Consider the following 23,328-nt stretch of genomic DNA (forward strand, 5'->3'; position numbering starts at 1 on the left):
TTTGTAGGAGTTGTGAAATCTTCTGAACTAAAAACTAAACATTGGTGATTTTTTTCCCTCCAAATTTTGGACAAAATGGAGCATTTCATTCCGTAGTGTTTTGAGCATTCTGTGATAAATAATGGAACTCAAAACAAGGTTTATCTTTTCAATTGGGGGTCACAAGCGTGAGATGGTACTATAACCTCAAGAAAGAAAAATGACCAAGGGGAATTTTAAATTGCTCATTGCAAAAGAAAGAAAGAACAGGTAAGTGAAGGGTTGAATGCTCGTTGGAGTTTCATTTACACTGCAAACAAAACAGGCTCTGGTTCAAACTGTTATGCCATCAAGACATAGACAAAAAGATAGGTTTCCAGTTTTCATTAGTTTTCATTATCAGCCTAAACAATATTTTGCCAAGTATCAAGTAACTCATGTTAAACCTGAAACATATTTTGTTAAAAAGAAAAGAGGAGCGTAAGTTAGTAACATGTTTCCATTTTATTATAAAATTATAAAGCAGGACTCTGTGCTAGTGAGACCTGTTGAAGCACAGTTTTCTCACAGTCAAAATTAACTTTCCCACTGTTCAGACAAGCATACATTGCTATATTAATTTTTCTGGCAGAACAACAGAAATTCTCCACAGCTTAGTGCAGCAGCAGCAGTCTGTTACTCACAAAGCAGCATCACTATGGAGAATGTTTCACTTCACCAAAATTCAAATCACAGTCATGGAAAATATCAAATTTTGAATCAAAATAGTGTGGCAATGGGAACTTCATTACACAAGTGATACCAAGAAAGAAACAAACAAGTTACTTGTTTTACCCATTATTGGAACACTATTGCCATCCCAACTCTTTTTTTTTTTTTTCATGAGTGGGGAAGATAAGAGTAGCCCAAAGCTTTGGGAAGAGCAGCCATGTCTAACTTGTCAAGTCACCACCCCAATTCACATTGAATTTTACAACAAGTAGACTTGGGTATTTTCCTTCTACAGTTCCTACCTCTTCTTCACCAACTATTACCCGTACCAGCAATTTTCTTTTATGCATGATCAACAACTGATGTTCACAATGTTCACTAACTATATATGCTCCTTTATTCATTTACATGCCCCTTGTTGGAATGTAAAATGAAGAAGGAAAAATGAAATTTAAGAGCAAAACAGCAATTCTAACATTAACTGAAGTTTTAATATTTCCTACAGGAAAAAAAATTCCCTCTATTACCCACCACCCCCAAGAAATGGGTTACAAATTGTTCTCAACATTGGTTTTATATAGAGCCAATCCATGTTCTTATAGAAATGCACCAAAACGCCCCCCCCCCCAAAAAAGCTGTTTTACTATCCACAATTAAATAATAGTTGCACAGGATACAGATATTCATATTCATATTCATATTAGTAAAGTTGGAAGGGACCTTGGAGATATACATGTAGGGATTCTATCTTGCAAATTGTTATCAAAAGCATTTACCAAAAATCAGGTGGAACAGGTTAACAAGGACCAGGGCTAACGTGCCAGGCATTTGGGATATTGCCATGTCCAATAGTGCAATTCTGAGGCTAGATCTTTGGAAATCATAACAAAGGATAAGGTAATATATGCTGCATGTGCAAACTGATTTCTTAAAAACCAGACTCTTTTGAATGCCTGTGGAATTCAATAGGAGAAGGGGAGGAAAGATTTGTGATGCAACCTTTACACAATAAAACCTATCTACCCATCGATGCAACCTATAAACAAACTGCCTAAGTTCCTTTTATTTTACATAATCTCAGAACTTAAGGCAGGGATAGTGCACTTCCTATGTTCTGAAATACAGTTCCCTTGCTGCTAAGGCTAAAAGAATTGCAATACAAAACATCTGGAGGAATCAGATTGTGTACTCTTGGATTAAGGCAAATTAAGGCATCTTCAACTTGCAAGGCATTTAGCAATTTGGGAAACAGCCAGAATTTGAGAAAGCACTTTGGCGGAGTGGGAATTAAGACACAATAGTGAAGGAAGCAGCTGATAAGAAAGTGTCACGTTTCTTAAGGCTTTCATACAACACAGAGAGAAAAACTCTTTCTGAAATGCCCTTGGAAGAAGATAGTATGTAAACAACTAAATAGTTCCCCTGGATTTCTTCCAAACCATTTTTTTAGAATTATGATTACCTTTTTCCATGGTTCTTCCTAAAACAGTCCTCTCTTATCAGTTGTAAAAGTAGGATTCAGTCCAAGATTCATGGGAATTCATGAACTGCAGTCTGATAGCTAAACACGTTTGCGTAGTCGCCCAAAAAATGGTTTCAGAAGAACATGGCAAAAGACCCTCTATCTTCAACAGCCTCTCCTTTGCTAATGAAAAGACCCATTCTGACCTCATGTATCTTCACTTCAGTGTTTCACTGAGTGATTAAAGAACAGATGATTTTTTTTACAACAGAAGCAAATGAAATGCCAATACTTGGCATTTAAAGGCAAAATACATACTTCAAAAAAATCAAGTCATTGAACTTCTACAGAAAGCAAGCAGGACATCTGTTCATCTTGGTATGAAATATTATGTCTGAAAGGCAACAAATGCTAACAAAAGAATGAAATGAAGAGGAACCTTTGCCAAGGATAAGCCCTAGTGTAGTTTATGATCTGACAATGGCCTTTAAAAACACAACTGGTTCCTCCTTATTGTCCCAAATGCTAACTCCATAAGCAAAATCCAGAACAAATGTAGGGGTTTTCCCCAATGATAATACAAAACAAATCAATTATAATGCAACTTAATTTTCTTAAAGGCCATCGCATTTTGATCATGACAAAATTATAAACAAACAAAAACACAAAGTATCCCTGAGATACTCATTCACTACAAATCTGGCAAAACTTTATCTTCATCATTGTATATCCTCTCCTCGCCTACAGCCCTATTCATCTGTAAATATATCACCCTGACCACTGTGGTCGGACACAGATTTACTCTGTACAAGAATCCAAGGCAATAGAAGAGACAACTTTCAGCCTGACCCGCAAGGCTAGCTAAAGTTTTTTTAAAAAAAATATATGTATCCCCCCCCCCAAAAAAAGGAATATATACTCTCCCCTTCAAGGATTTAGTCAAAGAGAAAGGAGAATTGAGAGAAGCAAATCTCTCTTCCTCTTTAGATCACCTTGTTTATTTACTCCAGAGGGGAAGAGCCTCAATGTCTTGGAAACATCAAGAGTTTCTTTATGCCCTGTCAAAAGAAGACAAAGAAAGAAAAGGCATGTTGCTTTCTAGATCTACTGAGGATGTCCAGCTCTCCAGGCACTGTGGTATAATGCACAGTATTAGTCGGGGTATGCAGCCAATCACAGCCCAAGTCTTCACAGCCCTCCATCCTTCATCTCACCTATCATCTGTGGGCTTCTTAAGAATGGGGACTAGGTTGCTGGGACTGGTGCTCTCTGTCACAGTGGAAGAATATTAGTCCTGTTTCCTGTGCTCTTAAGTCCTGAAAACGTGGACAGCTCTTATCACATATTGCCGGCAGATGGGACACTCATTCATACGTTTCCCACACTTTGTGCAAGTCACCATGTGGCCACACTCCAACAGGACACAGTCAATGATGGAGTCCATACAGATTTTGCAGAGATTTTCTTCAGAACCGGGGAGTGTCGCATTGCCAGTTGGAGCTAGAACAACAAGAAAAGAGTTTTTTTTAGCATGGGAGACAAAAATTCTGTCAGGAAGCAAAATAAATAAGGAGTGACTGGGTTTAATTCACTTAAAACATCAAAAATCAAGGTAATAAAGTGTAGCCTGCTTGTGGTGCCATAGTGTGTCTCTACCTACTGCTTTAGGAAAGATTGCATGCTACCAGCTCAGAAGTTTCTGTCGGCTTTCTTTATTTTCCAGTTATCTTCTCCTGCTCCTCAGCATGTCTTTTCCCCTTAAGACCAAAGGTGGGTAAGGTAGGTAGGCATCTGTATGATAAATAGATACACAATGCCTCTCCTTTTCCATGTATTTCTCTTTTTTAAAAAACAAAAAAAAGCTGCCACACTTGTGACCTTCTCCACATTTCTGCAACAGTTTCAAGACTATGGCACGGTTCTTGAATATAGGCCATATACCGAGGAAACTGGGAAGCATGTGGGCTGAGTATATAAGACATGCTTAACCATGTTTACTGTAGATGAACTCAGGTAGCATGGTAAGCTCCATTAGAGTTGATTTTGATAAAGTTCATAAAATCATGTACAATGGAAGTCTAGTTCAAACCTCTGCATTCCTGACAGATGATCCTTCAGCCTCTCTTTGATAACCTCTAGCACAAGAGAACTCATTACTTCATTTGGCAATCTTCTCCATTGATCTACAGTTCATACAGTTGGATTTTTTGAAGCTTACTATGCTGTAGAAAACCAGCCTGTTAATCTATGGTTCAATGCACCATGTGAACTCAGAAAATGAATTAATTCAGTAGTGCTAGGTGCACCATGCATTTGTTTTCTCTCCTGCCTAAAATGCTATTATACTAATCCCTGTGCATTTGTCCTATAATTTTGAACCACTCCATATGCAGAGAAAAAGTTGCATGTCTAAAGTAATTCCTGGAACTTTCATGAAAAACTTTGTCTATGGTTTTACATTCCCCTAACACGAAAGTACACAATATTAGTGTACATAAAATGCATTTACATGATGACATTGTGTGTGATTGTGTGTGTGTGTGTGTGTGTGTGTGTGTGTGTGTGTGTGTTTGGTAGCAGCACAAACACAAAAGCATACAGTACATACATTTATTGGCTCAAATAAAAAAACCAAATTACATCGATTTGAGACTACCAATTTTCCTGAAAGACGGTAATTTTTCTTGTTTAAATAGTTGCAGCCATACAATGTTGAGAAGACAAAAAAGAACATGCTTACCAGTTTGATCATCAGTATCTGAAACTGAATAAGAAAAGAAAAAAAAGTGTAAGCTTGAGATGTTTGCCATAGAATGCAAGGTAAATTAATGGACCACCATCCTATTTTCCAACTATTATCCTGCTTTCTAACTTTCCATTTTTTAAGGGATTGGATAAAAGATAAAAGATGCATTACATGAGAGAAGGAGAACACAGTTTATTATTGCATTTGTGATAGTCAAAGAAAAAATAAACCATTAACATTCTGTTTGGTTAAGAGGCAACAGAGTAAAATATTGCAAGAGCCCAAAGAAGCACTGGTTGCATTCATTCCAGAGCCTCAACCTGAACAATGAAATTAATTCTTTTTCTGATTTTCCACTATATTTAAATTATTGTTAAATACAAAAGCAGGAGTTTTATGCCGTGAACACCTGTTGAAGGTTAATATTAACCAAGCTTATCAGATTTAAATCTAGCATACGTACAAAAGCATCTGCCAGATTACTTGACCTGGTTAAGCATGTTGTATAAACACAGCTATTGATCTGTTCTAGTGTCAATGCTCTCTCCATATCAATGAACACAAATCAACCAAAAGGAACTGCTTCCTCCATAGGCCCGCTGTAATTTTAAACTCCAAATAATCCCATGTAATTGTCATTAATATATACAAATTAAAAACAATGGAGAGAGGAATTTCATACCCAACTGCTGGAGGTCCTTCTCTTTGTAAAGGCGGGTCACCCTCTCCATTAGCTCCCATTTCTCACAACAGCCCTTGTAGTTAACAAAGTTGCGAGCCAGGATTTCTTTCAACTGCCTTACTGAGAGGGCATCAATATCTCTCACACTTGTTAGGTCAGAGAGGGATGCCCTCCGTCCCGTAACTAGGTTATCTTCTGAATCAGTGGACTGAAATAGAAGAAATAAAACATTCACAGCAGGAAGGAAATCAAGCAACCAAGACCAAAGTTAAACACAACTTTCTGAATTTAAAAAAAAATTAAAAGCTATAAGACAAAAAAAATAATAAAGCTACAACAGTAAGCCATAATAACAACTTCTTCATTGTGCTCAATAGCCACAAATGAGGGCTTGCCCCATTTCCCACAAGGACATCCAAGCTTGTATGTCCCAACAAAATCAGCAACTCCAATGCAGATAGTCCTCAACTTACAACAGTTCATTTAGTGACTGTTCAAAGTTACAACAGCACTGAAAAAAGTGACTTATGACCATTTTTCACATAATCATTGCAGCATCTCCATTGTCACATGATCAAAATTCAGATGCTCGGCAACTGACTCATATTTATGACGGTTGCAGTGTCCCAGGGTCATGTGATCCCCTTTTGCAACCTTCTGACAAGCAAAGTCAATGGGGAAGCCGGATTCATTTAACAACCATGTTACTAAATTAACAACTATAATGATTCACATAACAACTGTGGCAAGAAAGGTCATAAAACTCACTTAACAAATGTTTGACTTAGCAACATAATTTTTGTGCCTTTAAGCAGGGGTTGGGGGGAGGGAGGGATGGACTACAAGGATGGTTTGTTGTTCCCTCAGATGGTTAATGTTTTATGTATGCTGTAATATTGTTTCTTTTAACTTTGTGAAGTCCCATCCCCCAAAGTCATTTTAGAGTTGAGTGGCCTAGAAATTGATAAATAAATCAATAACACAAAATCCCATGTTATTCTATCACATGGTAAAATTTTACTTGCTTTGAGGGTCAGTACTGTCTAAAAAAGTACAATTTATACAAAGATCTGTGTCTGTAAACAGACATACATCTCACCTGACATTTTGAAATCAGAGCAGCAGAGAATATGCTCCATTTGGGGGGGTTCAGCAAATGGGGAGGAAGACTGCAGAATTAAGCTGCTTAGGGTTTTTTTAAGCCACATAAAAGAATCTTATGGTCAGAGCAGATCTCACCTCCTCCAGCTCCATGCTGGCACTGATGTTGTTACCTAATTCGGTAATGAAATGTTTTCAAGAAAGCAACCAAGCTCAGAGAGCACCAAGGACCCCACAGTTCAACCCTGAGGTACAAATATTCCCTTTTATCGGTCTTCCAGTCCAAATCCATTACAGAAATGCACGTCTTTTCATTTCAAAGCACGTAGTTATTTCCATAGCATTCTCAGCACATAAAGGACTTCATCCATTTCTGATACCACTGTTAGCACCAAATGCTGACTCAGACTGTATCAGCCATTGCAAGATACAGCCTTCCCCTTTTCAGCCTCTAATCCCTGAAAAGCAGGTAGTGACCTTCCCTTACCTGTGTCTCTTCCTCAGGCAGGTTTTGCACTGCATTCTCAACTTCTGCCATATCGTCCTGGCTCGGCAGCACGTGCCCATTTGCCTAAGAAGGAAAAGTGTAACTGTTCAGAACGTTTGGGGAGGGGGCTGGGGAGAGGCTTCCCTTCAGCTGGCCTTTACTTGCTCACTCAAGGGATCATCAAGAGCCCAAGAAAATGTGCAGCCAATGGTGAGAAGCCAGACCATCATCAATACTTCAAAATTGGACGAGGAATTTTGCTTTAGGTTGAGATCCTCACCTTGTTGTTGGCTAAGCCCTGTTAGGACTGCCTTGGCTCACGTAGGAAAGTCCTTGGGTGGTATCTCCAAGGAAGCAGAGCCAGGACAGTCATGATGGAGCTATAGGGAGCTAGCAAGAGACGTGCTATGAAGGCTGGCTCTGCTCTGCTGCCTTCCATTGTGACACAATGTGACATCATGGAGAATGCAAGGCATTTTTATGACACAATACCAAAGCCCCACATATGCCCTCTCTCTGGAAGGTGGCCATGCATTTTCCACACCAAGATCTGAAAAGAATGAAGACTTATCTATTTAGGATTCCCTAACTGAAAGCATCCAGCCACGAGTGTGTTCAAGCCACAGAAAAGCTGCCATGAAGTCAAGCAAGGTTAGAACAGAAGAAACTCGTATTAACAAAAATTGGGAGGATGGGAGGAGTTGTAGAATGTGAGAGACTTTGTCATCATCTGAGCAAATGGAGGAGGACATCTTTAATCATAAAGGCTGTAATTGCCTTCCTGCATTTGGTGTAGGAAGATTAACTTTTATGTAATCTACTTTCTGGAAAAGTAAAAGGGAAGTTAAATGACTTCTGTAGGGAAGCTCCAAGTTCAGTGCAAGCCTCTCCCCTTCTATTGGCAATGGGTCTTCATAATAACAAATCCATAAAAACTGGACAGATATTTTATGGGGCAGGGGAGAAGTAATTTTGTGCAAATGATACAAACACAAATATATCCGTCAAGACTAAACACTGGGCAGAAACATAGTTTCTTCATAAGCTTCTAAAACCCCAGGATGGGGGATGATTTTGCATTATTTTCTCTTAGAAGTGTAAAAAATCTTAGGAAGTATAATCAAGAACAGGAAGGGGTGGGGGAGATAGAATCCACCAAATAGCGAAGTGCTAGGCTTCCCATATTCCTGTTATTACTAATTCTTTTAAAATGAAAAGTAGGCACAACAGACCCTTTCCCAGTCTCTCAGCTCTAAGAACAGGAGGGAGGGAGTGGCTAAGCCAACTGGGATCAGAGAAACTTGACTAAATTGAAGACCCTGACCCAACCTATTTTAAGAGCATTTCAAAATTTAAAACACTAACACAGTGTTTCCCAAACTTGACAATTTTAAGGCATGTGGACTTCAACTCCCAGAATTCCACAGCCAACGTTGCTGGCTGTGGAATTCTGGGAGTTGAAATCCTCATGCCTTAAAATTGTCAAGTTTGGGAAACACTGCACTAACATATTCCAGGGTTACAGCAAATGTCTCTTATAAATTACTCTTCTTTTAAATGAAGATGGCAGGAGCCTGAACTTGGGGGTTCTGCACACAAAGTACACGTTCCACTATCTATTTTCCTCTCCCACTATATTATATGAGCTTTTTTTTTCCAAACTCCATATTCAAGCAACATCTTCACATTGGACAACAGCAGCCAACCGGACTTTGTGCCAAGGCATCTAAATAAGTACCCTGGTACCTGGACCAGGGTAGCAGAAGCATCCGTACCTGTGGAGGCTCCTCAGTCTGCAAGGCAGGGTTGGTGGAAATTTGCTCAGGAGAATAATCCAGTGAAACTGGCACAGTTGTACACTCCTCCTGGGCAATAGAAACTGGTGCTGGGGGAGGAACCCAGGCCCCCCTCTCCCTTTGTGGATCCAAGGGCTGCTGACTGATGATCAAGTACACCAACTCATCTTTTTCACGGCACATCTCCGTGGAGATCTCCCGGAGTTCCAGATAATCTCGCAAGTCCTTCACTTTCATTTTGATGAGTTCTTCCCGCTGAAAAGCTGTAGCTCGGAATCGCTCACAGAGGTGGCAGAGGCAGGGACCACTCTCAGGCTGGTGTGAACAGGAAGGGCAGAAGTTCTTTTTGCAGTCCAGGCAGACACGCTGCTCAGAAGGGGGAAAAGGAGAAAGAACATCAGGGGACTTTTGAGCAGAAAAACCACAGCACAGAATACTTGTTTGCATTCTCTCAGGACACTATCCATGTGAACATCGAGGGCATGTGGCCTGTGAATCGTCAGAAACATGCAGGCACACTAACCATCTTCCCATCAATCCCCAGAGAAAAACATCAGATTCCCACATTCTGGTTTGGCATGATTTAAGTCATGAGAAGCCAGTTTCACAGCACCACCTTCTGTGAAGCAAGAAAGGTGCGGGGAGGCCTGCTCAATTTTCCAGTCTAGCTACTCTGTTAGTCAATAAACATCAGTTATTGCTGCTATCTGAAAATGTATCTTTATGGAATATTTAGCATCTCAGAACCGAATGCCAATATTAGATCCACTGCAGAAATGCACAGCTAAATCAAAAGTGGAATAAACTCTGCTCAAACCATAGCTCTCAAAATTCTATTGGTTACAGCTTGAAGGGCAAGCAGAAGAATGAGGAGAGAGAACATAAAGAAAAGGCAAAAGGAAGAGGCATGGGTCAGCACAGCAGGGCAATAGACAGAAGACCAGTGATGAGGCAGAAACAGCAATGGAACACTTACACTGAAAAAACAAATTGGCAGGCTATTTACTGAGATATATTTATCACTATATATGGGTTGGAATTCAGTTAATGCGTGAGATTCCATTACTGATTTTTTTACAACAGCAAACAAACTTGCTGCGTCCATAAAAGTGTCCACGCTTGCCATGATGACCCTCTTCTCAAGGATACTTTGGGAGCTTGACAATATTACTTATCCTCTCTTATTTTTGTTATTTTATGTAATGTTATTTTTATTTAATTATTATAACTCATTAAATTTCTAAGGCACATTCCTGCTATTTTGCATCAATTCTCTCCAGCTACTCTTTCTGATATCTTGTTGCCTGCCTTCCATTAAACTCCTTCCTCAGGTGTTTATTCTACTACTGGCCCATCCTCCACTTCAGAAGTCTCCGAATTTGGCAACTTTAAGACTTGTGGGCTTCAATTTCCAGAATTCCTCAGCCAGCCATGCTGGAAATTGAAGTCCACAAGTCTTCAAGTTGCCAAGTGTGGAGACCCGTGCTCTACCTCACATAATGTACAGGGCACATGGCTATTATAACTTTCCACTCAGTGCCTAATGTAAACAGGTTCAAGGGTGATCATAATGACTATGCAAAAGTTTCATGCAGTCTAGAACTCTTCGTCAAATTTGAACACTTGCAAATTTTTCAACTGCCAAAGTGTGGGCTTTAGTTCTAGTGCAAAGCTGTGCCAGAGAGTGTCATGGGTATAGTCACTGTGTTTTTCCTGAAACAAAATGTAAATTTTGGTAGAGGCTCTGCATTAAGCACTTGATTCATCAGGAGCACAAAGCAATCAAAAAGTATTGTTCCCCTAGATCAGGGGTTCCCAACCTTGGCAATTTTAAGACTTGTGGACCTCAACTCCTAGAATTCCTCAGCCACTGCTGGCTGAGGAATTCTAGGAGTTGAAGTCCACAAGTCTTAAAGTTGCCAAGGTTGAGAACCCCTGCCCTAGATCATAGGTGAGAAACTCGCCAGGTCATGTGACATCACAACGTATCATGATGGTTTTTGCATTGCTGGACCTGGGGAGGTGGGGGGGGGAATGGTCTCCATATGATGCAACCGGCCCGTGGGCCAGCAGTTTGATATCCCTGCCCTAGATCCATAAAAGCATTTTCAATAAAAAAAAAATCTCCACTGGGGACCCAAATGGGGAAAATATCACTGAAGGTGGCTACTAGATTGATAGCAGACCCCACCTGCCCCCTCCCGCCATCTTTTTTCCTCATCTAGCTATGTTCTCATTGTTTTTTTTTCATTGTTCCATTACTTTGCTACTGTTATGTTTACACTTCTTTTCTTTTTTAAAAAAAATATTTTATTGGTTTTATAGTTTTAACAAAAAGTGTTTAAGACACACTGTGATGTTTGGATAAACAAAGATTCCAACATAAAATCACACAATAATAGCTCAACTTAATACATTCGCTATCATCTCTCTATTTCCCTCAAATAACATAGTAAATTCAATATATTTCATTTCTATCCTAAATTTCTATTACTACTAAACCTGTTTATTAAAACTTTAAATCAATTTCAATTACCATAATCAGATAGTGTTTTACATTAACATATTATCACTTCAAATACCTCTTGCAAATATATTCAAGTTCTTAATCCCTCTCATCCCTTTTTTATCACCAATCTTATTTATTTCTTCTTCCAATAATAACTAGTTTAGTTAAAAAAAACATTATCATATCTTATCAAATCATATTATTATACACAAACATCTCTTAAGTAATTAAACATTACACATGTATATAGTTATAGTTTTCTTACTTCTAAATCTAAATCATTATCCTTAACCTTTCAGCCAATAAGTCCATTTTTGTCACTTATAGTAGTCTTTGACTTAATTCATTTCCATTCATTAAAGAAACCAAATTCCATCCAATTAATTATCATACCATATCAAGACGTATTATTATACACAAAAATCTTCTAATTAATTAAGCATTTCAAAATTCCAGTCTAAATCAATCTATTATTCCAAGGAATGCATTCTTAGTCTCTATAAAGCCAAGATTCTTTTTTCACTCCACATTTAACTTTCATATTTCCATATCAAATTTCCATAAAACAAAAAAGTCATCAAACTAAATTAAACACACATAAATATAATTGTAGATTTCTTACTTCTAAATCTAAATCATTATCCTTAAAACAATCCATAGAACCAACATTGCCTTTTAATCCATTAAACAGTTTTTACTAATTTAAACACACATGTATATAATTGCATTTTTCCGTTCTAAATCATTATCCTTAAAACAATCCATGAAGTCAGCATTGCCTTTTACTCCATTAAAGATTTTTAAATTTGTTTTTCAATCTAATTCTGGGTTTCTTCCTATGCCACACAGGCTTCCATAAAAACGCTTCCCTTTCAACCAATAAGTCCATTCTCAATGCTTGTAATAATCTTTGAGCAAATGTACGTCCCTTTCTCTGCAGTAAATGTCTTTTTTTTCTTTCAACCAACAGATCAGTTCTTATTGCTTGTAGTAGTCTTTGAGAAAATATAAATATCTTCCCTCTGCAGTAAACGTCTTTTTCTGTTCTCTTTGCGATATAGTTGCTTTATATTTTGAAGTCTTAGTCTTTGCTTCTTCTGGTTCTCTAAATTGCTGAAGAGGGTTGAGAACCATTGGCTTAGATGCTCTCTGACTTACGGTCTGAAGCAGCAGGGCGATCGGCCATTTTCATGGCTGATCTTCTTCTGTGTCGGCCCTCAGAGATTCATCCGGACAGCTGGAGGAGCCGCCGCTCCTCCGCAGCCGGACCGCAGCCTCCTTGACAGAAGTCGCACCCTCCAGGGCGACTTTGGACCCATATAAGGGTCCACCGACGAAGGGAAACCTAGTCGATGAGGAAAGGAGTCTCCTCGTGCGACTAGTGACGCTGCGAACCGGAACCCATATTTACATTTCTTTTCATTTCTCAGTTTTTTTGTTGTAAACTGCCTAGAGTAGCCCCATAGTGAGATAGGCAGTAAATAAGTTTAACAAATAATAAAAAAAATCTTCCAAAACAAACATAGCCTGAAAACCTTAGGGTAATTATGTCATTCCCAGGACAGGAAAGTTCTGGTCACTTTGGGTCAAGTGTTTCCCAATTTAAGAACATGGGAAATTAACTAAAGGAAGTGTTGTTATCCCACTTTTTTCCTGAGCAACCCATCAGGGTTCAGTGTTTTGATTAAAGAACTAGCAAAGCAACGCCTTTCTGCTTGAACCTCTTCTCATGCAAATGAGAAAATTGTGTTCCTTGTCAGTTCAAACAGGACTCAAGTCATGCATAATCTTTGCTCCAGAGGAGTCAAAATTAATTTAATCTCATTAAATTATGTTCACAGCCATATTAATCCCTATTATCATCCCTTCTGAATAAATTAGATCTGATAAATAAAGATAAATCTGTCATCAGAGTGAATGATTTCCTTCTGGTATTTGCTATCATTATGGCCAAGACCTGCTATGTAGATGCATCAATATAAGTGGAAGATAAACAAAGGGGGAAATGCCTCCTCTAGAGATTTGCAACACATCCGGACTTGTCTAAAAGGAGGAAAGAGTTATATTTCTCTCTCTTTTATTTTTTTGCTTTCTGTCACATATGAAAACTTTTACAAAATTAAAATAGATCAACTGGAACCTGTTATGATTTCCTAAACCCAAGATACAGAAAGTACACAGGCTTTGTTCATATATCCTCTCAACTCACCTTATGTTAAATTATAACTATGCCACAACTAATGACCAATGGCATAACTTTACACACTTTTACACTGAACTCACCTTAAATAATCCATAATTTAGAGCTAAAAGTAACGCTTTAAAATAGTATTTTTCAAACTTGGCAACTTTAAGATGTGTGGACTTTGACTCTATGTGCCATTTCAAAGCCCATTCTTCCACTCAAGGCATATGCCATGGCAGTATTAATCCAATTTAATTATAGTATCCTATTGATAATACATACGTATTATTACCCCAGATCAGGGTCTTATGGGCTGAATTCCCAGAATTATTCTGCAACAGGATAATTCTGGGAATTCAGAGCCGAGGTGGCGCAGCAGTTAGAGTGCAGTACTGCAGGCCACTTTAGCTGACTGTGTTCAGCAGGTCAGCGGTTCAAATCTCACCGGCTCAAGGTTGACTCAGCCTTCCATCCTTCCGAAGTAGGTAAAATGAGGACCCAGATTGTTGGGGGCAATGTAATATATATATATATACATTGCTTACTGGTGTACACCGCTTAGAGAGTGCTTGCACTTAAAGCGGTATATAAGTCTCATAAAATAAATAAATAAATAACATAATGTTGCCAAGTTTGAAAAAACTGCTTTAAGCCTATTCAAACCTAGAGTGTAGAGTAGGCATTCCCTAGAGTAAACATGTGGCTTCTGAATTAAATGCAGTGAAGATTTAAAACTTCTCTCCCAGGGAAGCGTTTGAAAATTAAAAGTTCATGTCAAGAAGAAAACATTGTCCCTTCTGTTAACCTTTGCAAACTGAAGCAAATTTTGAAAAACAAGCTGCTAAGAGGGGAAATTCCATTTCAGATCTTGGCTTTACACAATTAATATAAGGAAATAAGCAAGTCAGTTGCAAACTACAGTACACTTATAATTCAGTCTTGCTTACTGCAAGTTTAACTCCTCCAGAGTTGTTCCAGTCCCAATCTTTTTCAGTAGGTCCAAACTTCTTCTGTTCATTAAAGCAGGCCAAATCTAAATTTAAGTTCATAGCACTTTTGGAGTTACTGACCAGGATATGAGTCATGCATAAAAAACTGACTGTTAATGTTAATGTCACTGACAAATATAACATGTGAACATAGAGTCAAATCTAAAATGGATCAACTTTTATGATTTCCTTGGACTTTATACAAGCAAACATAGATCTATTATTTGATCAATCTAGTTTAAAACCTTGATTAATTCACAATTAATTCATCATTGGGAGATCTGGTCTTACAACTGTTAAACATCCCCACAGTCACATGATCAAAATTTGGGTCCTTGACAACTGGCATGTATTTATGACAGTTGTAATGTCCTAGGACGGAGTGTCAAACTGCCCGCCCACAGGCAGGATGCGTCATACCGAAACCGCGCCCACCCCAGTTCTGGCAATGGAGAAAAAGTCGTGATATGTCACAACACGTCACGTGACATTGTGAGTTTGACACCCTTATCCTAGGATCATGTGAGCAACATTTGAGACCTTCCCAGCTGCCTTGTGACAAGCAAAATCAATGGGAAAAGTCAGATTTGCTTAATGACTATGTGATTCACTTACAAATGCAGTAATCAGCTTAACAATCGTGACAAAAAGGTTGTAAAATTTGCCATAACTCACTTAACAACTGCCTTGCTTAGCAACAGAAATTGTGATCCCAGTTGTGGTCGTTAAGTTAAGGACTACATATAATCAGTCAAAGGATTCACAATTTTGCCCTGATCACATTTTGAGGAATAAGCTCTTACAATATATGAAGAAACAATCAACTCTTAGATTATTAGAAAAACCATTTTCTAATTACTCTATTGTAGACCATCAAAAGCACTAACTGGAAAAGCATCAGTTTTTATTTGCATGGTGTCTTCTGGTGGAACAACAACAACAATAATAATAAAGTTGGAAGGGACCTTGGAGGTCACCTAGTCCAATCCCTTGCTCAGGCAGGAAACCCTATACCATTTTGGACAAATGGCTGTCCAGTCTCTTCTTAAAAACTTCCAGTGTTGGAGCATTCACCACTTCTGGAGGCAGGTTGTTCCACTGGTTAATTATTCTAACTCTCAGGAAGTTTCTCCTTAGTTCTAGGTTGCTTCTCTCCTTGATTAGTTTCCATCCGTTGCTTCTTGTCCTGTCTTCAGGCGCCTTGGAAAATTGCTTCTTTATGGCAGCCCCTGAGATACTGGAACACTGCTATCCTGTCTCCCCTCGCCCTTCTCTTCATTAAACTAGACATACCCAATTCCAGCAGCCTTTCCTTATATGTTTTAGCCTCCAGTCCCCTAATCATCTTTGTTGCTCTTCTCTGAACTCTTTCTAGAGTCTCAACATTTTTTTTTTACATCATGCTGCCCAAAACTGGATGCAGTATTCTGGCCTTACCAAGGCATTGTAAAGTGGTATTAATACTTCACGTGATCTTGATTCTATCCCCGTTAATGCAGCCTAGCATTGTGTTGGCCTTTTTGGCAGCTGCAGCACACTGCTGGCTCATATTTAAGTGATTGTCCACTAGGACTCCAAGGTCCCTCTCACAGTTACTACTATTGAGCAAGGTACCACCTATACTATATCTGTACATTTGATTTTTCTTGCCTAAATGTAGAACCTTACTTTTTTCACCATTAAATTTCATTTTGTTAGATAGTGCTCAATGTTCAAGTCTGTCCAGATCCTCCTGTATCTTAGGCCTGTCTTCTGGAGTGTTGGCTATTTCTGCCAGTTTGGTGTCCTCTGCAAATTTGATGATTTCCCCATCTATCCCCTCGTCCAAATCGTTGATGAAGATGTTGAAGAGCACTGGGCCCAGAACAGAACCCTGGGCACCCCACTACACACTTCCCTCCATGTAGATGTGGTTCCATTGAGGACCGCATTAGTGGGGCTTGTCTCCGTATAATGGCAACATTTCAAACAGCACTAAAAGGTTTAGCTCTTCCTCTAAATTTCTGCAGAAACTTAAGCAACAGTAGATTAGTATAGCTGCAGGAAATTTAAATGGTGACTGTAGGAGCCCAACTGAATCATATCAACAGCCTATTTAATCCAAGTAATTTATTTATGGCAGTTCCTGTGATCTTGGTGGCAGCATCAACATCTAGCTGGCCTGATACCATCTAGAACAGCAAACGAGAGATGCTATGGGGCATAGTGGTTAAGATATTGTATTGGCACCAGGGAAGCCCAAAAGTTCATAGCTACAGAGATTCACTAAGTGACCATGAGGCAATCACTCCCTCTCAAACCAATCTACTTAGGGTTGGGATGAAGAAAATGGAGAAAGGAGTGCTTGAGGTGCTGAACAAACAGCACACCATAAATCCAAGCAACGAACAAGAGGTTGTAATAAGGTACTGGGACTCCTGGCAAATGTCAAATGCTATCAGCTGCTGAAGTCAGTCCCAATTCTTTTTTGGGGGGAGTGGAATAATCAAAAGGTCATATGCCCATTCAGATATCCACCTCCCCCTTTTGCTCACCATGTGTTGTCTGGGAACATGCAGCAGGTCAGAGACTTTTGCTGAGAAACTAAAAACTTGGATTTTTGCCACTTCTTGGAAGGACTTCCCAGAAGAGATGAGAAAACAGTTGAAATACATATCTCTTGGGAGAAGAATGTGGATTATGTCTTGTTCCACTGGACCCTGGCGGTTCTGGAGTGGTCAGATGCATAAGAATTTAGTACACAAGTCAAGGACAGCTAGAAAATCCAGCTTTTGCCTTTGCCTTTAGGGAAATCAAGGCAATAAAAAAATAAGTGCCTGAGGTTATTCTATTACTCAACTTCTAGATGTATTTTTATGGACAATACTCTTGCTAAGGAGTACTCTCACCTAAGGAGATGGAACTACAGCAAAATTCTTTCACCCTTTCAAAGCAATCTACCAACATCATTTGAGTTCTAGATTAGTGTCATTTTCCAAAGAAAGGACTGTCTGCCCATAAGTTCATAAAGCAGGAGACAAATTTGATCAGCAAAGCATAGGAACATTTTGTTACAAAAGCCTGCAGACGGAAGGACAAAGTATCAACTGGGCTTGTAATTCACCCTGTAGACTAATATTTCCCAATCTTTGCAATTTAAGATTTCAAATCCCAGAATTCCCCAGCTGTGCATTTTAAAGTTGCCAAATTTGAGAAACACTTCTGGAGATCAGTGGTTCTCAAAATGTGGGGGACACCTGGGAGACCTCAAGACCCTTTCAGGGGTCTGTGATATCAAATAAATGTTTTTAGTATTTCCCATTTTTTATTTCTTAACTAGTCGATATTGATAGATATAACCCATATAAAGCAAAGCTCTTTGGGTCCTCAATCATTCTTAAGAATGTAAAGGTGTCCCAAGATAAAATGTTTGAGAACCATTGCTGCTGTAGGCCTTACCTCACAACAGCAACAGGGGAGCCCTCATACTTTTCTTCTCAGACACAAAATTAGTTTGTCTCAATTATAGCTCAGCTCAGACTCGCCTCATTTCACGAAATGGACAGCAAATAAATTTAATAACCAGAAGTTATGACAAAATGCTCATTATATTTTGGAAGTGAGGGTGCATAAATACATAGAATGCAGAGGTTTGCAGAATTTATCTGGCTTTGGCTCCCTTTGGAAGATCACAATACATCTTGTTTGTGTTTTGAAGTAGTAGTGCTTATTTACTATGATATACGCCTCTACTGTAATATAGATTAACAATGACCCATCAAGAGGAATAGGCAATCTAAGAGCCCTCTATGTTGTTTGTATTTCAACTTTTATCAGTATTGCCTGTTTCCCTAGAGATAAAATAAGATAAAAGCTGTAATCTAAAAATGAAAGGTAGAAGGAAAGAGAAGAAGAGAGAAGAGGATAAGCAGCAGGAAGGTGGATGGACTCAATTAAGTGACAAGGAGTGTACCATTGGGAGACTTGAAAAAACAGATTAGGCATAGATTGTCATGGAGTAGCTCTATCCCTGTGGTTGCTAGGAATCAAAAAATGACTTGATGGCACATTATCAGTCAATCAAATTACTGACAATATTTAATTTAGTGTTCAATATAAATTAAGTCAGATTTAGTTTTCACTCTAGTCTGTCTGCACTACTCAATGGCTAAGCGTGGCTACTGTTCTGACTAAGGGTGGTATGTCTCTGGAAAGTGCATGAAGTAAATTTAGATATTGGGAAGAATTTTCTGAGTGAGAGCTATCAACCAGTGGAACAGGGTATATGGTAATTTATGTTTTCTCTCATTGGAAGCCTTCAAACAGATGCTAGATAATCATCTGCCCAAAATATTTTGGCAGTTCTTGCACTGGGCAGGGGCATGAACTAGATGTTCTCTGCAATGATTTTTAATTCTAGGATTTTATGCTTTTAACTTCCAAGAAACTACACGTACCAATATTAAAAGCAACAGTAGGAATTGGGTCCTCTACCCTTGTGAACTATTCCCATCAGTGCCAAATAGCATGATCAACTCAGATTGCAATTTGGGGGTCCCAAATCTCTGATTTAATCTTTAAATCTTATTAGATGCAGCTCAAACTTTTCTTTTAAAAAGAAGCTGCCAACTTTTCTACTCTGCAGCTTGATCTGTTCCACAATCTGATGTAAGGGTTTTAAATCATGTGAATACTGAGTGCTACATATACTAAAATAAGGCTGAAACGAGGCCTTCTTCCAATAACTAGTCCCAAAGGTTCCCATCACTCACCTTAAGGAAGGAGCTGCTGAAATGCACTCCACAGGCTTTGCAACTCTGCTCTGAAGCTGTGGGAGATGGGAAGGAGCTGTAGCCAGCATTGGAGTATGCTCGAGTTCCTGGCTGCGGGCAGTGTGGCATATCTTCAGGCTGTCCATTCAGGCAAAACCAGTTGCAACATGCAGCCCACATGATAGCTGTGAATTTTTCAGAAAAAGTCAATCAACAGGATAAAAGAAGCCAGTTTTCTTGGCTTGAAATAAGACCTTAGAAAGCAAGAAGCTAGACAACCAAGGCACAGAATAATGTGTTTTCTGGGATTTAAAGAGACAAATTCTCCTTTTACAGAGGTGACTCAGATTCACTAGGAACTCAGAGGTACTACTCCTTATTATCACTCACTCACAGGGAGAAAGAGAGAGAGAAAAGAGAGAGAGAGACAGAGAAGAAAGGAGGATCTAAAGCTAGTCTGTTCACAAGTAAACTATCCTGGATCTCCTCTCTATACTTCTAGTTTTCAAAATGGGGGAATATGTTTTTCTCAGTTAAAATGTATTTATTTTAAATCCCAAAACACATCAATCAAAACTTGTGCCGTCTAAAGTAATTTCATTTGACATTGTGGCATTTTATAAGGCTTCTAAAGGGCCAATCTGTACATCTTCATCTACGTAAACAGTTGATTCTGTTATAATAAACACAACCAATAAAAGAATACTAAGGAAAGTGGAATAATTTCAGCCATTTTTCTTTTTTATAATATTTTAATTAACAACCAACTTCATCACATATAAACAATTTTAGTAACATACCACTTTCCCTTAAAATACAATAAATTATCATCTTCCCATATCCCATCTCTTTTCTATAAACAAATCCTTAAAGCCTCATCATTCCATGGAATTCCAGAAGGATTTTAAATAAGATTTTGGAATTAATTATAATAATCCTTCCCGTGGGAAAATGCTGATGTTTTGAATTCTCTTAAAAAACAAGACAGGATGAGACTTTGAAGGTTAGACACTAGAGGGAACCAGAAGGAAATAAAGATTACAATTGAAAGAGATGAATATTTAAATTTACTAATACAGAATGGAGCAAAATATTTTAAAATTGATGTATTGAGGAGCTTCCGGTGGGAGGCGACGGCGATGGCGGCTAGCTTTTAGCCGTCCAGCTGGGGAAGTGTCAGAGCCGCGGAGCGCAGCGCGCATCAGCTGGCCCGCGGCTCGGAAATCCCTTCCCGGGCAAAGGGAAGGGATAGAGAACGCAAGAGTAGAGGTAGAACCCCTGAACCCCCTCTGGATTTATTTCTAGAGGGGGTGAAAGGAGTGTTCCCTCGGAGCTCTTGCTGATCTCCGCCTCCCAGCTGTTTTTGCTTCCTTGGAAGCAAAAGAAACCGCCGCTTCTATCTCCGTGTTTACAGCATTTTGGTGAGTAATTTTTAAACGGACGGAGCAGTTTAAAGGACTTTTTCTTATATTTTAGGTGTTTATTTTTTTATCTTTTGATTTTTACTATTTTTCCTCCTTTTCTTTGTTATACTAGTGAAAGGACTTAAGATGGCGTTTTGAAAGTGTCGGAGTTTTTTTTTCCTTTCTCTTTTGTTTTACTTTCCCTTTTTAAGGATTGTTTTTTGCTTTTGCTTTTGCTTTTGGCTTAGAATTTTTTTTTTGAATTGTTTGCTCTTTTATTACTTATTCTTGGGATTTATTCTGGACTTTTAATGATTATAGTTTGTCTCTTTTTAAAAATTCTTTTTTTCTTTTTTTCCTCCTCCCTTTTTGGCTGGAGGGGAAAGGGAAGTGATAATTGTGCTTTTTAAAATGGCTTCAAAGAGGCAGCAGCCTTCCTCAGTACCCAAGGTTATTTCTTCTCCTATAACTTCCACTGCACAGCTACAACAACAATCTAAACATGCACCACCGGCTCAGCCACCACCCTCCCCTCCTCTACCTGGACTTTCAGTGCAAGAGGTTAGAGGCATAATGGGAGAGATTGTAGTTCAAATGAGAGAGGAAATGACTCAATTTGTTTCACAGATTAAATCAGAAATTAAATCTGATCTCAAAGAAGAGACAACGGGGATAAAGTCTAAATTGCAAGAAAATAATAATGAATTACGACAAGATATACTGGCAGCTGTTTCAGGTTTGGCTACTGTGGTGGTTAAGCTCGATGCAAGGCTTGAGGAAGTGGAAGACAAAGTTGACTCTTTAGATGACAAAATTCAAGACGTGGAAAGGAAGGTGGACTCCTCACAAGAAGATATTTTGATGTTTCAATACAGACAAATGGAGTATGCTCTGAGGATTAGAGGCCTCAAGGAAGATATGAATCAAGATTTGATGGAGGTGGTTCTTAGTGATCTGGCGCTGGCTTTGGATATGGATAAAGGAGAATTACAGAGAGAAGTAGAAAAAATTTATAGACTCAACTCCTGGATTGCTAAGCAGAAGAATTTGCCCAGAGATGTGGTGATTTACTTTACAAAGAAGTCCCTGCGGAATGAGATTATACAAGCTTTTTACAACAAAAGATTTCAGATTGCCGCCCAAGATGTCATCATTCTAAAGGAAATCCCATCTAAAATTTTAAGAAGTAGGAAAGACTTTGCTTTTTTAACCAATGAGCTTAAAGCTAGATCGATGCCATTCAGATGGGAAATTCCGATGGGTATCGTTTTGAGCCATGCTGGGACACGTTACAGATTGAACACAGTTGACAAAGCTAGAGATTTCTATACTTCGGTCCTGAGTGCAGGCTCAACTTCATCTTGTCGGAAATCTTTGAGTGCTAAGGAACCTGAGCAGCAATCTGAGGCACTAGATTTGGTTTCCGCAGGGATGATAGAAGTGGCAAAGCAACGCCAAACGGAGGCTAAAGAGCAGAGGATGACTCGTGCAGCTTATAAGCGTAAAGAGAAAGAGCAACGTAAAAAAGAGCCCAAAGAGAATTCTCCTGGAAGTGCATCACCGCCGGTGGGAGGAGCAAGACCCAAGAGTTATGCAACACACGCAGCTCTGTCAGAGTTTGATGGTGTCTTCTCCAGGCTGCGTGCCAAGGGAGATGGCAAAGTTTTTGACCTGGAATGTTAATGGATTGAATTCTCCTCAGAAACGGAAAAAAATCTTTTATTATTTGTAACAACATACCAATGATGTTATTTGTTTACAGGAAACTCATATTCTACTTAAAGATCAGAAATATTTAGTTAATGCTCGTTTGGGATCTCATTTTATATCTCCTGCACCTGGGAAGAAAGGGGGAGTTGTTATATATGTCAAACAAAACCTGCCAGCTTGTCTGGTAGAATCAGATCCCCAGGGGAGATATGTGATGATTGAACTTGGTATTTATGGTAAGAAAGTACTTATAGTTGGACTTTATGCTCCAAATCAACAACAGGAACAGTTACACCAAAAAATAACTTTGCTTGATTATAGATCGGTGGTATTAATGGGTGATTGGAATGGTGTCTTAGATACACAAAGGGATAAGAAAGGTTCCTCTCCTTTTCTTAAACAAGCAAGGCTACCTAAAGCCTTTTTTGATATGAAAGAAGACTGGGAATTAAGGGACTATTGGCGGGAACGTAATCAAGAGGAGAGAGACTTTACTTTTTTTTCTGACAGACACCAATCTTTTTCAAGAATTGACTTTTTCTTGATTACCACGGATTTGTATAATAAAGTAAAGAATGTAAAGATTTTTCCTAGATCACTGACGGATCATAGTCCAGTTTGGATGGAGTTGATTCAAGAGAAAGAGGAAAGAAGATCCTGGAGAGTTAATGAAAATTTGTTTAGACAAGAGAAGAATGTTCAAAAACTAAAGGAGTGTTTAAAGGACTATTTTGCTTTGAATATGTATAAGGGGACTTCAATGTCAATGGTATGGGATGCAGGTAAAGCATTTATGCGCGGTGTTTTGATAAAAATG

General features: G+C 38.8%; 1 protein-coding gene across 8 annotated transcripts in view; it reads right to left on the minus strand.

Moving 5' to 3' along the window:
• Positions 1-464: 464 nt before the first annotated feature.
• RFFL (ring finger and FYVE like domain containing E3 ubiquitin protein ligase) overlaps positions 465-23,328 on the minus strand; it is a 50,645-nt gene continuing 27,781 nt past the window's right edge. For 7 of the 8 annotated variants that reach the window (XM_039334601.1, XM_039334599.1, XM_039334600.1 and 4 more), the window contains 6 exons: positions 19,399-19,583; positions 8,944-9,330; positions 7,169-7,252; positions 5,581-5,788; positions 4,893-4,916; positions 465-3,652 (listed from right to left, as the gene is read on the minus strand). In XM_039334601.1, coding sequence (XP_039190535.1) covers positions 3,462-3,652; positions 4,893-4,916; positions 5,581-5,788; positions 7,169-7,252; positions 8,944-9,330; positions 19,399-19,578 — 1,074 coding nt within the window. In that variant the 5' untranslated portion in view covers positions 19,579-19,583 and the 3' untranslated portion in view covers positions 465-3,461. Of the gene's footprint in view, positions 3,653-4,892; positions 4,917-5,580; positions 5,789-7,168; positions 7,253-8,943; positions 9,331-17,181; positions 19,335-19,398; positions 19,584-23,328 lie in introns of those variants that run through there. The other variant, XM_039334604.1, reaches the window with a different exon arrangement.

Source organism: Crotalus tigris, unplaced genomic scaffold (genome assembly GCF_016545835.1).
Source record: "Crotalus tigris isolate CLP2741 ecotype Arizona unplaced genomic scaffold, ASM1654583v1 scf7180000017632.1879674, whole genome shotgun sequence".
In the NCBI taxonomy this organism is placed as follows: domain Eukaryota; kingdom Metazoa; phylum Chordata; class Lepidosauria; order Squamata; family Viperidae; genus Crotalus; species Crotalus tigris.